The sequence below is a fragment of the Chelonoidis abingdonii genome, chromosome 10, assembly GCF_003597395.2.
Source record: "Chelonoidis abingdonii isolate Lonesome George chromosome 10, CheloAbing_2.0, whole genome shotgun sequence".
NCBI lineage: Eukaryota > Metazoa > Chordata > Testudines > Testudinidae > Chelonoidis > Chelonoidis abingdonii.
The window spans coordinates 21,393,720-21,409,853 of record NC_133778.1 but is presented as its reverse complement, the minus strand read 5'-3'; the positions used below and the strand labels follow the sequence as shown (position 1 = coordinate 21,409,853).

General features: G+C 45.0%; 1 protein-coding gene across 5 annotated transcripts in view; it reads left to right on the top strand.

Annotated features, from left to right (window-relative positions):
* Nucleotides 1–16,134, top strand: part of LOC116836084 (aldehyde oxidase 1-like) — a 98,355-nt gene that overhangs the window by 33,762 nt on the left and 48,459 nt on the right. For all 5 annotated transcript variants that reach the window (XM_075070016.1, XM_075070019.1, XM_075070018.1 and 2 more), the window contains 3 exons: nucleotides 7,759–7,921; nucleotides 9,062–9,154; nucleotides 15,492–15,661. In XM_075070016.1, the coding sequence (XP_074926117.1) occupies nucleotides 7,759–7,921; nucleotides 9,062–9,154; nucleotides 15,492–15,661 (426 nt within the window). The remainder of the gene's footprint in view (nucleotides 1–7,758; nucleotides 7,922–9,061; nucleotides 9,155–15,491; nucleotides 15,662–16,134) is intronic.

Here is a 16,134-nt window from a genome sequence, read left to right as displayed (position 1 = left end):
AAGCTGAAACACCTCCTCTCCATTATCTTTTTGTTAGATTTTGCTATGCCTTTGATCTCTCTCAACATTGTGCACCCAGTTTCCGTTGCTTGATCTTGAGGCCAGTAGTATAGCCCTGCTAATATATTTATATTCTTACAGCTTGGGATTTTTATCCATATAGAATCAACTGTGTGACATACTTCAAAAAAGCCGAATTTTCAGAAGATGCTGAGCCTCCATCATCTGAAAATCTGACCCCTTTAAAATGTCTGAAGTTGGTATCCAAAATCACTAGTCCCTTTTGAAAGTTCAGGCCATTATCTATTATATAGTGATAATTTTTAATAGAATTAAACTAGCAATTAAAAAAATTAATCACAATTAATTGTGCTATTCTTCGAGTGCTGGCTCATATCAATTCCAATTAGGAGTGGGCGCGCCGCGTGCACGTTCGTCAGAAGATTTTTACCCTAGCAATAGTCGGTGGGTTGGTTGGGTCGCCCCCTGGAGTGGCGCCGTTATGACGCTGGATGTATACCCCTGCCGACCCAACGGCCCGTCAGTTCCTTCTTACCGCCCATGACGGTCGTTGGAACTGTGGAGCGTGGCTTAGCTGATCTCCACTTCCCTAGCTTACTCATCATTTTTTACTGATAGTTCTCTATATAGTTCGAGTTTTTACAGTTATAGTTAGACTTAGTTGTTTATATATATAGTTAGTGTATATAGTTGAGGAGGGGACTGCGGATTAGCCCCTTTCCTCCCGCCGGTACTGGGGCTCATGCCCAGGTCACCGGGATTCAAACTGTGCTCGGCCTGCCAAAAGCCGATGCCAACAGGGGATCCTCATGACTCCTGCCTCAAGTGCCTTGGGGAATCCCACCTTCCTGACAAGTGCCACATCTGTAAAGCCTTTAAGCTGAGGACGAAGAAGGAGTGGGACTTTCGTCTGAAACAGCTCTTCATGGAGGCGGCACTTAGCCCAGCAATGTCAGTACCGAGCGCTGAACGATCCGCATCTGTAAGGAGCGCTCCTTCAGCTCTGGACCACTCTGGTGCTGTGAAGGAGCCCCGGCACTGACCCTCCTTGGCACTGACATCGGCTTGGCAACGCTCCCCTGTCCCCACGGCCCTGGAAGCAACACAAGGCTCCAGCGACCTCGGTATCATCTGCACTGCAGAAGGAGCACATGTCTAAGATGGATCGCCCAGCACCAACATCTGCCATGGCACCGCTGACTACGACACTGTCAATTCTGGTCCCGCAGGGACCTTTGAGTCCGGTGCCCGAAAGCTCCCCGGCTCACACCGTGGTCGAGCTTGCTCTCCCATCCACGCCGGAGACCTCCACGGCACGGGAGTTGATCGCTATGACGGAGACCGCACTGCCTCAACCTCCGGCACCGCCGGTGTGGGTCATCCACTCTATTGGCAAGCCTGCCTTGCTGAGGCCACCCTCCGCGGGAGCTGCCGAGAAACATCGTTCAAGATCTCGGTCCCGACGCCGATCTCGATCCCGACACCGCTCTCCATCGCGGTACTGGTCGCACTCGCGGCACCGCTCAGCCTCCCGTTCGCCTGCGTGGTACACCTGGTACCGATCCAGCTCCCAGCACTGTTCACAGCACCGCTCATCTTGCAGCCATTCTAGGCAAAGGGGATCGAGATCCCGGTCGACCTCCTGGCACCAATACGGTCGTAGGTCCCGGTCTCACTCACGGTACCGTTACAGCTCCCGGTACCGCTCCCCGGTGCCGTCCCGGGAACAACAAGCCAGAGACAGGTCTCCTTCTCAGGGTCCCTCAGCACTGCCTTGGCCAACGAGACACACCTTGGTGTCGTCTCATGCTGGTAGTGCTTCCTACGCACAGGACTGTGACTCAGACATGCCCAGCCATACGTTTCCGGGCAGCCAAGGCCACGAGCATGGGGCCCATCAGTGGTCTTTCTGGACACTTTGGGCGTGCCACCAAGCCCAAAGTGCTCCACCAGCTGCACCATGGTCTGCCCCATCGGAACACCAGGTGCCAGAGGCAACCGTAAGCCGCTTCCCCCTATGGATACGGACGAGGCTTCGGTACCACCGGCAGACACCCAGGCCCCACCTGAGCCTGACGCCGCCCCTCAAGAACAGGAGCCCGCACAGGACCCTCTTGTCCCTGGCCTCTCCTCTTCCTCCTCACCAGATGAGGTGGTGGCAGGGACATCCTCCTCCGGCCCTCACCCAGTTGACCTAAGGGCCCATCAAGACCTTTGAGATGGATGGCGCAGAATATGAATCTGCAGTTGGAGGAGGTCCCGGAAATAAGAGGACCCAGTGGTAGACATCTTATCAGCAGACACCCCTACAAGAGTGACCCTACCCTTTATTTACACTATACAGGCGAACGCTGATACCATCTGGCAATCTCCAGCCTCTGTTCCCCCCACTGCCAGGGGAGTAGACTGGAAGTACATGGTGCCCTCCAAGGGCTACGAATATCTGTACATGCCCCCTCCTCCTTGCTCCCTAGTAGTGCAATCAGTCGACGAGCGGGAACGTCATGGCCAGCAAGCTCCTGCTCCCAAGTCCAAAGAGGCAAGGCGCATGGACTTGCTAGGTCACAAAATATATTTGGCTGGGGGCCTCCAGCTTAGAGTTGCAAACCAGCAAGCCCTCCTAAGTAGATACAGCTATAATACGTGGACATTCTTGGGGAAGTTCATGGAACTTGTTCCCCAGGAGTCCTGCCAAGAATTTGTGGCCCTGTTGGAAGAGGGAAAAAAGGTAGCAAGAATCTCCCTCCAAGCTTCTCTGGACACAGTGGACTCTGCTGCCAGGACTCTAGCTTCCAGAGTGGCGATGAGACGCATCTCCTGGCTCCAGGTGTCAGGCCTTCCACCTGAATTACAGCAGACTATACAGGACTTGCCCTTTGAAGGCCAGAGGCTATTCTCAGAAAAGACCGACCCTAGGCTGCAAAGTGTAAAGGACAACAGAGTAATCATGCGCTCGCTGGGGATCCATACCCCAGTGACCCAGCACCAGTCCTTCTGCCCCCAGCCTCACTACACTTACCCCCCTCCTAGGCTGCGACAGGACTTCGGCAGAAGGTGTGGCCGGGGGAATCATAGAAGGCAGTATGGACCCCAAGGCGGTCAAAATCAAGGCCCCCCTAAACCACCTGCAAGGCCCAAACAGAACTTTTGAAGGGATGCCGGAGGACGGCCACCAGTTGTTTTCCTGGATCCTTCCCCACCCTTTTACAACTGCCTCTCCCATTTCCTCCCTGTGTGGTCCCAGCTAACATCGGATCGTTGGATCCTGCGCATGGTGTAGTTGGGATACCACCTTCAGTTTGTTTCACTCCTCCCTTCCCACCCCCCCGTCCCTCTTCAGGGACCCCTCTCACAAGCAATTCCTCCTACGAGAGGTCCAGATGCTCCTATCCATTGGAGCTATAGAGGAGGTACCAAAAGACCTGAGGAGCAAGGGGTTTTATTTCCATTACTTCCTAATCCCCAAGGCAGAGGGAGGTCTAAGACCGATCCTAGACCTGCGAGGACTCAACAAGTTCGTGATAAAGTTGAAGTTCTGCATGGTATCCCTGGGGACTATCATCCTGTCCTTGGATCCCGGAGACTGGTATGCCACCCTCGATATGAAGGACGCCTATTTCCACCACACAGACAGTACCTCTGTTTTGTGGTCAACCATCAAAATTTTCAATTCACAGTCCTTCCATTCGGCCTTTCTACGGCCCCGCGAGTATCCACAAAATGCATGGTGGTAGTTGCTGCCTCCCTTCGCCATCATTGGGTGCACGTCTACCCATATCTCGACGACTGGCTCATTCGAGGGGCCTCCAAGTCACAGGTGAGAAGTCACCTCTGCATCGTCAAAGATCTCTTCAGGACACTAGGCCTGATGATCAACACTGAGAAGTCGAATCTGGTACCGATGTAGAGAAAAGACTTCATCGGGGCGATTCTGGACTCCAATCTTGCCAGAGCTTGCCTGCCGCAGCCTCGTTTCCAGGCGATGGCAACAATTGTTCAAGGTCTCCAAACCTTTCCGACAACGTCGATTCGCACTTGTCTCAGTCTCCTAGGCCACATGGCCACCTGCACCTTCATGACCAAACACGCCAGACTGCACCTCCGTCCACTTCAAACTTGGCTCACCTCAGTGTACCAACTGGGCCGAGACAGCCTGGACACGATAATCACAGTTTCCTTGAACATTTTAGCATCCCTGACCTGGTGGCTGAATCCCACCCTGGTCTGTGCAGGAATGCCATTCCACCTACCGCAACCTTCGATGGCCCTAACCACAGACGCGTCATCTCTGCGTTGGAGTGCTCACCTAGAGGGTCTCCATACCCAAGGTCTTTGGTCAGTTCAAGAGCTAACCTTACACATCAATGTGTGGGAGCTGCGGGCGGTTCGCCTAGCGTGCCAGGTGTTTTGTCATCAACTCCAAGGTCGTTGAGCATCAGTGTTTACGGACAACACAACAGCCATGTTTTATATAAACAAGCAGGGCGGAGCTCGTTCCTCCCCTCTTTGTCAGGAAGCCGTTCAGCTCTAGGAGTTTTGCATAGCCCTCAATCGACCTGGTAGCATCCTTTCTGCCAGGACTTCAGAACATCCTGGCAGATCGCCTCAGCAGATCCTTCCTAACCCACGAGTGGTCGATTCATCTGGACATCATCCATTCTGTTTTCCGGAAGTGGGGTTTCCCCACATAGACCTCTTCGCCTCTCGCAAGAATCGGAAATGCCACGTGTTCTGCTCCTTCCAGGGTTGCTTTCCGGGTTCCCTATCAGATGCATTCCTGATACCATGGACAAACCATCTGCTCTACACCTTTTCACAGTTCCCGCTGGTCCACAGGGTCCTGTTCAAGCTCGACAGAGACAGGGCCTACCTGATCATGATCGCCCCAGCGTGGCCGAGGCAGCATTGGTACACCATGTTGTTTGACCTGTCAGTGACTGACCCAATTCCCCTACCACTTTGGCCGGATCTCATAACTCAGGACTACGGCAGACTTCACCATCCAGACCTACAGTCTCTTCACCTCACAGCATGGTTGCTGTGTGGTTAAGCCAGTCCGAGTTATGCTACTCTGCCTCGGTGCAACAGGTACTCTTAGGCAGTAGGAAGCCTTCCACTAGGTTGACATACCTGGCCAAGTGGAAGCGTTTCTCCTGCTGGTGCACTCAACTTAACATTGTCCCCATGCAGATACCAGTCCCTACGGTCCTGGACTACCTCTGGTCCTTGAAACAACATGGCCTAGCAGTTTCATCCATAAAAGTGCATCTGGCGGCCATCTCCGCCTTCCACCCAGGGGAGAAAGGACGCTCAGTCTTCTCTCACCCTATGGTTTCAAGGTTCCTCAAGGGCTTGGAACGTTTGTACCCACGGGTTCGACGTCCTGCCCCGACCTGGGACCTCAATCTCGTTCTAGCCAAGCTTATGGGTGCTCCCTTCGAACCGCTAGCCACCTGCTCGCTGCTGTACCTCTCCTGGAAGACAGCCTTCCTCGTCACCATTACATCGGCGAGGCGAGTGTCTGAGTTTTGGGCCCTCACAGTGGACCCCCTATACAGTGTTTCATAAGGACAAGGTACAGCTGTGACCACACCCAGCCTTCCTCCCTAAGGTGGTGTCGGCCTTTCATGTCAATCAAGACATCTTCCTTCCAGTCTTCTTCCCAAAGCCCCACCCATCACATCCGGAACAGCAACTGCATTCCTTAGATGTCCGTAGCGCTCTTGCCTTTTATATCGAAAGAACAAAGCCATTTTGAAGGACGCCCCAGCTCTTTGTAGCAGTGGCAGATCGAATGAAGAGCCTGCTGGTCTCCTCGTAGCGAATTTCATCTTGGGTGACATCCTGTATCCGTGTCTGCTATGACTTGGCCCATGTTCCGACTAGCCACCTCACTGCCCACTCTACTCGGGTGCAAACTTCATCTGCCACCTTCCTGGCCCATATACCCATCCAGGAGATATGTCATGCAGCTACCTGGTCATCAGTTCACACCTTTGTGTCACATTACGCATTGGTGCAACAGTCCAGGGATGTCGCGGCATTTGGCTCAGCAGTCTTACATTCGGCAACAGCCCACTCCGACCCCACCGCCTAGGTAAGACTTGGGAGTCACCTAATTGGAATCGATATGAGAAGCACTCGAAGAAGAAAAGACGGTTACTCACCTTTGTAACTGTTGTTCTTTGAGATGTGTTGCTCATATCCATTCCAAACCCGCCCTCCTTCCCCGCTGTCAGAGTAGCTGGCAAGAAGGAACTGAGGGGCTGTTGGGTCGGCAAAGGTATATATCCAGTGCCATAACAGCGCCACTCCAGGGGCGACCCAGCCAACCCACCAAATGTTGGTAGGGTAAAAATTTTCCGATGAACGTGCACGCAGTGCGCGCACACCTAATTGGAATAGATATGAGCAACACATCTCGAAGAACAACAGTTACAAAGGTGAGTAAATGTCTTTTAATCGCGCTGTTAAACAATAATAGAATACCATTTATTTAAATATTTTATTATTAAATATTTCTACATTTTCAAATATATTAATGTCAATTTACAACACAGAATACAAAATGTACAGTGCTCACTTTATTTTTATTACAAATATTTGCGTAGTAAAAAACAAAAGAAATAGTATTTTTCAATTCACCTAATACAAGTACTATAGAGCAATCTCTTTATCATGAAAGTTGAACCTACAAATGTAGAATTATGTACAACAAATAACTGCATTCAAGAATAAAACAATGTAAAATTTAGAGCCTGCAAGTCCACTCAGTCCTACTTCAGCCAATGGCTCAGACAAAAAAGTTTGGTTACAATTTGCAAAGATAATGCTGCCCATTTCTTATTTACAATATCACCTGAAAGTGAGAACAGGCATTCACATGGCACTGTTGTAGCCAGCATTGCAAGATATTTATGTGCCAGATGTTCTAAAGATTCATATGTCCCTTCATGCTTCAGCCACTATTCCAGAGGAAGTGACCATGCCGATGACAAGTTCTGCTCGATAACAATCCAAAGCAGAGCAGACCAACACATGTTCGTTTTCATCATCTGAGTCAGATGCCAGCAGCAGAAGGTTGATTTTCTATTTTGGTCGTTTGGATTCTGTAGTTTCTGCATCTGAGTGTTGATTTCTCAAGACTTCTGAAAGCATGCTCCATACCTCATCCCTCTCAGATTTTGAAAGGCACTTCGGATTCTTAAATTTTGGGTCAAGTGCTGTAGCTATTTTTAGAAATCTCACATTAGTATGTTCTTTACATTTTGTCAAATCTGCTGTGAAAGTGTTCTTAAAATGAACAGGTGCTGGGTCATCATCTGAGACTGCTATAACAGGAAATATACAGCAGAATGCAGGTAAAACAGAACAGGAGACATAAAATTAATTTTTTGAGCTAATCGCATGAGTTAACTGCAATTAATCGACAGCCCTAAATTAAACCAGTTTTCATAGATTTATTTTTCAAATAGATTTATTTTACTAGCATATATGGCTCAATTATGTTGACTTCATTGAGACTATTCGTGTGAGTAGCAGCTGTTCGATGTGAACCACACCATGTTACAGATCAAAGTTGCAATCTTGCTCCCATTGAAATCCAAACTACAATTGACTTCTTTGTGAGAAGGATCATGCCCATGTCTGTGATACAAGCAAGTTAGTCTGGTCACCATTTAGTTCGTCCAGCTGTGCCTAATATACTGATCGCAGTATTATTATTATTTCTGCTAGGCACTGGAATGAACAAATGCTGGATGAAGCTTGCAGACTGGTTCTTAAAGAAGTTTCTCTGCCGGGCTCAGCCCCAGGTGGGAAGGTGGAATATAGAAGGACTTTGATTGTCAGTTTCCTCTTCAAATTCTACCTGGAAGTGCTTCAGTCATTGAACAGAATGGTAAATCCATGTCCTGGGTTTATTTTCGTGCAGTGTAGTGAAAGGTCTTGTACTCTGTATTTATTTTTCCAGTTTGTACTGTGTGCTGATCATAATTTCTGTGTTCAGAAAGAATTTAAAAAATACATAACAACATATCAGTGCCACTATTAAAAGAGCTCTCACTCTAAAAAGAATAAAAAAAGAGAGAGAGATCATCTTATCTGGTCTACCCCTTCTCAAAAGGACAAATAGCTGGGATAAATAAATGGCTTTGCAATGTGCACAAATTATCTATGCTATGATTTTTTGGTTTGGAGAGAAGATTTGTAGAAAAATCTGTTCAGATGTCATTGTGTGGTTCTAATTTTGATTTTTCTTTCTGAAGGATTCCTGTATTAAATCTGAAAAAGCAGCAAAGAATCCTATGGCACCTTATAGACTAACAGATGTTTTGGAGCATGAGCTTTCATGGGTGAATACCCACTTCGTCGGATGCATGTAGTGGAAATTTCCAGGGGCAGGTATATATGCAAAATCTCGTTATCTCTAGCTTGCTTCTTGCTTGCATATATATACCTGCCCCTGGAAATTTCCACTACGTGCATTCGACAAAGTGAGTATTCACCCATGAAAGCTCATGCTCCAAAACGTCTGTTAGTCTGTAAGGTGCCATAGGATTCTTTGCTGCTTTTACAGATCCAGACTGACACAGCTACCCCTCTGATACTTGTATTAAATCTGTTCAATTTCCAAGGAAAAGAATGTTTTCTCTAATTGCCAGCCTTGCAAATTTAGCTTGGGCTCTGAGTCAAGCTGTTTTTTTCCTTTCTCACCTATCACCACCAGCAACAAAGGTTCTATGTCAGTTTTGTTCATACCTCAAAACAAAGTTAACCTCTTCTTACTATAATTCCTTTTATTGGTCTCCTGAAACAGATATGGTGTTATGTCAAAATGCCTTTTTTTTTGGTATTTTTAAATAAATATTTAATGAATGCTCAACTGTCTTCACTTCATTTTCAGCTACTTTTTTGGGTTCTTCTAAATAGGGGGAGACTTGAGAGGTTTATGTTCAATCATTGTGGTTGCTAATTCTTTTAATAGAAATGTTTGTGTTTTGAAAATGTAACTATTGTTATTAAAACACTTCTGTTTCAGTACCCCCATCTGTATCCTAACATATCAGAGAAATATGGGAATGTGCTACAAGATTTCCAACCCCAAATGCCCCAGAGCGAACAAATATACCAGGTCAGTGATGCTCTTTTAATATGGCCCTTCAGTTTAAAAGATACTTAAAAAATAAGATACAAGAAGAGCCCAAGCAGTGAAGGCCAGATACAGATTTTGCAAAGCACTGAGGATGCTGAACTCTGTGGTTTTGATTTAAGCTCATTAATCATTATGGCATCAGTTATTTTAACTTACCCCTACTTTAGTATATGCTCAGTCCTTACAGGGACCTAAGCGATTGGAGCAGTCTGGACATGAGATGAAGTGCAGTAGAACCTCAGATTTATGAACACCTCGGGAATGGAGGTTGTGTGTAACTCTGAAATGTTCGTAACTCTGAACAAAACATTATGGTTGTTTCTTTCATATGTTTTCAACTGAATATTGACCTAATACAGTTTTGAAACTTTACTATTCAGAAGAAAAATGCTATTTTCCCTTTATTTTTTTACTAGTTTACATTTAACACAGTTACTGTGCTGTATTTGCTTCTTTTTTTTTTTAATCTCTGATGCTGCCTGATTGCATACTTATAGTTCCAAATGTGGTGTGTGGGTGACTGGTCAGTTTGTAACTCTGGTGTTCATAACTCTGAGGTTCCACTATATGTGATTGAACAGATTATCATGTGTTCAAGTAAAATTTAGCAGCAGACGGGAGCAGAGAGCTATTCTTCATGTCCTTGTGCAGACAAAATGTTCCTGTTCTGCAAGAATTTTTGAGATTTCAAAATCTTCTTTCCCATCCCAAATCGGGACAAAAAGTCTAAATCTCAAAAATGTTCATGAACCAAAAATCCAAAAACAATTTGTATGAAGGCAATCAAAATGTTTCATTGTGATAATTTCAAAATGTTTCATTTTAATTTTGACTTTTTTTATGTTTTTGTTTCCTGTCAGTTAACTTAAATTACAAAAAGTCATTTCAAACTGAAAAATCAAACTTTTCATTTAGAAAATGACAAAGAGGACATTTTAACAATTCTGAAGCTTTTTTTTTCCCTCAAAGTTTTTTTGAAACAGGAAATTTGCGAAGTTCTGGTTTTGACTAATTGGCATTTGCTGATTTAAAAAGTTTAGTCCAGAAATTCATGCCCAGCTCTAGTGATGGTCATCTGGAAACAGCAGCATTATTTCTGGGGCTACACCCTATGTGACAGTGGGAATGGGAGGCAATGGAAAACTGAAAACATTTCTGTTATATTAATATAAGATTGTATCTTAAAACTAGAGTTCCAGTTAGAGTTAAATCAAATAACTAACAGAGGGGAAGAGAAATTAAGCAGCAAAGGTAATTGATGGAAAGAAATATTGAAATTTGAAATGAGCTAGGGCATCGATGAGGCAAAAAGATATAGGAAGGCTGTTCCAGGGCGCAGTAGCTACAGGTGAGAAGGCTCTTGTACCAGTGGTGACATAGGGACAGAAAGAAGTCAGTATTAATCTGAAAATCTGAGGTAGTAGGGGGGAAAAAGAGGTAGGAGGAGGATGCAAAGTGCTTGAAGAATCTGTTACTCTATCATAATGTGCTATTGTCAATAGCTCTTAAACCAAATTATATTCGTGTGAAATAGGGTGACCGGACAGCAAATGCGAAAAATCGGGATGGGGTGAGGGGTAATAGGAGCCTATATAAGAAAAAGTCCCAAAAAGCAGGACTATCCCTATAAAATCAGGACATCTGGTCACCCTGATGTGAAATTACACAGAGGAGAGCCATATTCTCTGGGGATATAACTCTGACTTCATTGCAGTAAACACATGGTTCTTACTAGTATAAAGTGAGAGGAGAATCAGGCATAGTAAATTGTAATACTACTTTAAAGTCAGTTTTCTAGCAAAAACAAAGAATGACTGGTTTTTTTCTCTTTGTTAAAACATGAGCAAAGTCAGGAACAAGAACATCTGGAGGCTTACACAACTGCAGAAAAAACACCTCATTGTAACAATAACATATCACAAAGGATGAAACCATTCCTTTTAATATAGAACCAAATCTAGGTCAGAATCAGTGTTTCATTAGTATTTTCATTATCACAACATGTTTGAACAGGGAGAAACTTAAGTAATTGTTTGTCTTCATACATCACTGGCTTTCACACAGCTTATGAAATTGAACATTGTAGACAAAACTTGTCATCCCCATTTCACAAGAGGAATAGCTTTCCTTTTCAGTAAATTTTCCAGTAAGCACAGAGCTCTGCTCCGTGTCACATGTAGCTATTTACAGATTTAGAAGGTTTTTCATTAGGTTCAAGAAGTTCATTTGTAGTGAATGATGAGTAATTAGAAACTTGCAACAGGATATTAATATATTGTGGTAAATGGGCTGATTAGCTGCTCCTAAGATGGACTTCTGACTGCATGGCATGTAGGAACATAGAATTGCATACTGGATGGATCAGTGTGGCCATGTAGTCCAGTATCCTGACAGTGAATTGTGCCAGAAGCTTCAGATGATGGTGCAAGAAACCCTGCAGCAGGCATACAGGAGAACCCCTCACAGGGGAAACACTATCCCCAGTAATTAGAGATTAACATTGTGATGGGTTAGATCACAGAACCCCCCTTGGGAGCTGCTAACTGATGTGCCAAGACTACTTCTATCCCTGTTTTCCCTGCCAGCTCAGGACTTCAGCACTCTGTCTTGCTGAGCCAGACATTCTTGTCTACTTCAACAAAGACCCAGAGTTTGAATTACCTGCCCCAAAGCTGCAGGTTTACGTGAAAGCAGATAACAGAAGTGTGCTTGTCTTTAGCACCCAGATGCCCAACTCCCAATGGGGTCTAAACCCAAATAAATCTGTTTTACCCTGCATAAAGCTTAGCTGGGTAAACTCATAAATTGTTCGCCCTCTATAACACTGATAGAGAGATATGCACAGCTGTTTGCTCCCCCAGGTATTAATACATACTCTGAGTTAATTAATAAGTAAGAAGTGATTTTATTAAATACAGAAAGTAGGATTTAAGTGGTTCCAAGTAGTAACAGACAGAACAAAGTAAGTTACCAAGCAAAATAAAATAAAATGCGCAAATCTATGTCTAATCAAACTAAATAGAGATAGGATCCTCACCAGTTCCAGAATGCTTCTTTTTACAGGCTAATCTCCTTTTAGCCTGGGTCCAGCAATCACTCACACCCCCTGTAGTTACTGTCCTTTGTTCCAGTTTCCTTTAAGTATCCTGGGGGTGGGGTGGGGTGGAGAGGCTCCTTCTTTAGCCGGTTGAAGACAAAATGGAGGGGTCTCCCAGGGGTTTAAACAGACTCTCTCTTGTGATTGGAGACCCCCTGCTCACCCTGTGTAGAATCCAGTCACAAAATGGAAATTTTGAATCACATGGGCAAGTCACATGCCCATGCACGACTCAGGACTTGCAGGTAGCAGTCATTACCCACATGCTACCTTGAATGTCCTCAGGTAGACTTCTTATGTGGATTGGAGTCTTCCAAGCTCTTTTGTCTGTTAAATTCTTCTTGACTGAGCACATGCTTTTCCTAAGAAGTGCCCAAATGTTCTAACTAAGGCTACTTAGAAATCAAGCAATTATACAGCCAATGTTCATAACTTTGAACACACAAATGGTGCCTGCATACAACTAGGATGAACATAACCAGTAGATCATAACCTTTACATAGATATGTTACATGGCATATATAGCAAAACTCTATTCCAGTTATATCATACATACATTTATAAGCACCTCCACCCCATAAAGCCTTATGGGGTACACTGTCACAAACATATGCCCTCAAGCATGAGAGTTTAAATCCCCTCTGAAACTGCTTGTTTGTTGGCATTTTTAGATCCTTGCTATAACTCTGGATAATCCCTATAGATAATCCCTATATACAGGGACGGTGCTTTCATTTAGGCGACTTAGGCAGCCGCCTAGGGCGCCAGCATTAGGGGAGGGGCGGCAGGCGGCTCCAGTGGAGCTGCCGCAGTCGTACCTGCGGAGGGTCTACTGGTCTCACGGCTCCGGTGGACCTGCCACAGGCATTTCTGTGGACGGTCCGCTGGTCCCGCGGCTCCAGTGGAGCTGCTGCAGGCATGCCTGCGGCAGCTCCACCAGAGCCGCGAGACCCGCGCATGGGGTGGCGAAATGGCCCGGCGCCTAGGGCGCCAGAAACTCTGGCGCCGGTCCTGCCTATATAAATGACAAATCCTTTTTTGGGTCCCACTAAGCTCTTGTGAGAGTAGAACAACAACCTTTAGAAAGTGATGGCAAAACGGTACAGCTGCCATATCACATCCCCCATTCATTAGAATTAGAATTCACAAACAACTTCATGTCCCTTCAGGAACCAAAGATGTGCAACAGGCAGAAAATATAGCACACACTGATAAGCAGAAATGTATCACAGCACTGAAAGGAAATAGAATCTCTCTTTTAGTGGCATGTTAAAGTATGTGGAGAAGAGTGGCTGATGGTTCAGAGAACCATCATTTGAGCTCCTGCTCTGACTGGGTTTATGTGCTAATAAAAATGAGATTACATTTCCTTTCAATGCAGTGATAGCACCTGATTTATTTGTGCTTGTGTTAATCTCACTCCATTTTCTGTTTGCAGTCTTTGATTCCTCAGTGAACCTGGAGCTGTCTTTGAAATGGCAAATCCATTATAATTAATTTGTATTAAAGTATCTCCTAGAGGCCACTGTCAAGATCGGGACCCCATTATGCTAGATGTTGTACAAACATAAGGCAAGTTGAACTGATTTACCTTAATGTAGACTGATTTAGTTAAGTCAGTGTGGACTCTTTTTGTGGATACTCTAAAATCAGTTTTAGAGCATCATATATCAGTGTAATTAAGGTAATCAACTTCCAGCTAATTTGTTATAAGGGACACTTAAACTGATTTTCAGATTCTGCTCACAGCTGGGGTGCACCAGTTTAACTTGCTTGAAAACTGATTTAGTGAAATCATTACAATTTGTGTGTGTAGACAAGGCTGTAGTAGACAGTCCCTGCCCTGAAGAGTTTACGATCTACATAAACAAAGGGTGATTAGGGTAACAAGTGCAGTGACTTACCCATGATCAACCCAGCAGGACAGTGACAGAATTCAATTCTCCTGAGTCCCAGTCCTGTGCAGCCAGCCACTAGGCTGCACTGCTTTCCATACACCAGATATTCCTGTCTTGGATTCCTTTTTAAGGTGTCAGAGACCACCAGCAGCACGTCAACAAATGGTGACTAAGTAATACAAGCTGGCGAATTTTATTATTCAGATTATTCAGCATTGTGTTGCATGAGTGATTTCTAAGCAAGCCAGTATACTGCTGTCAGTACTTATCTTCTGCAAATCTGTAGTCTATGCCTTTGTAATATGAGCGATATAATCTTTTAACAGCAGGTAAATAAATGCAAGTGCTGTGCTTATTCAGATAAGACTATTGTAATGTTCTCTCAGAGGACGGTTGAGCTGGCTTGGGGAGTCCAACAATCAGGAAGTTCATGGTAGGAGACATCTAATTAAAACTGTCATTTCTCAATGTATTGCTAGGAGCAGACAGTCGACTAAAAAGAAAATAGAGGGGGAGCTACTGGAGGGAGGAGAGGTTAATCAAACTGCCTGTGCATTGGAGACTGTAGGGGGCAAGAGGATTCGAAAATATGAATAAATAGCCAGGTCTCAGCATAGGGAAAGGTTAGTAGTGAGAAGTCAGTGGGATTAGTAGTTCCGGATGTTTATTAATGGACTGGAAAAGCGAGGCAGAGGGGGGCAATGAGTACATGACAACATTTGCTGATGGCAAAAAATTATTTCTCAAAGAGGACCTAGAAAAATAAAATTAATAGGCAATGCAGTCACATAGTAAATTCCTCACAGGCAGCTATGAGGGAATGCACATTGGAAGGAACATTTAAACTGCTTGTCCATACTGAGCAGTGCTGAATTAACTGGAAGCTTTCAGGGGGAAAATTGAGGAGTCACTATGAATAGCTCACTGCACTGTATTGCGAAAAAGGTGAAATACACAACAGAAGCTACTTGAGAATAGTTCAGAAAATTCTTACAGCACCACTGTATCTATCAATAAGACAACACATCATCCTCTTGAACACTGCATTCGGTTTTGGCTACTTTGTGTCATAAAGGACATAGCAAATATAGAAAAAAATCAGGAGAAACTAGAAACAAAATGGGTAGACTTCTGGAAAAGATTGCATTGGAGGGATTAAAGTGACCTCTGGGGACCAGCAGTTTAGTAAATGCTCCAGCCTAATCTGTATATTATATTATGCGAGAAGTAGGTGCTGTTAAACTGAGATTTTCGGACTCTAATAGAAAGATACCCTGGCTTGTCTTTCTTGGGCTGGAGATTGTTTTTTTTAACTAAGCAGGAAGTAAACCCAGAGCAGCTTCCCAGGGATCCAATAGGACGTCCCATCATGCACCAGGCTGGTGTAAAACATGCTACTGGTGAAGCTCTTTACTGCGATGACATTCGTGCTGTGGATGAAGAGCTCTTCCTGGCTGTGGTAACCAGTTCCAGAGCCCATGCAAAGATTGTGTAAGTGCATAAATGCCTGAAAGAAAAGTATAACCATGAAAGCAATGGTTGAGATTTTCAGAGCAGTGTAGGGCGTTTAGATGCGCAACTTTCCCTAGATTGCTTTGAAAATCTCAGCCACTCTGCTTTGTAACAGAGGATAGACACTCAGAACATTCTGATGATGGAATACTAATCTGAATACCAGCTCAGCATCTTTGTAAGGCCTGAGCTGCTCACAAAAAATGCTCTGGTATAACTAAAGTCTGGTCTACACTTGGGGGTGGGGGGGAACTAATTCACGTAGCTGAAGTTGACATACTTAGATCGACTTACTGTGGTGTCTTCACCCCGGTAAATTGACTGCTGCTGCTCCCCCGTCGATTCTGCCTGCGCCTCTCACTGAGCTCGAGTACAGGAGTCGATGGGAGGGCGCTTGGGGTCGATTTATCACATCTAGACTAGACACGATAAATCGACCCTGGCTGGATTGA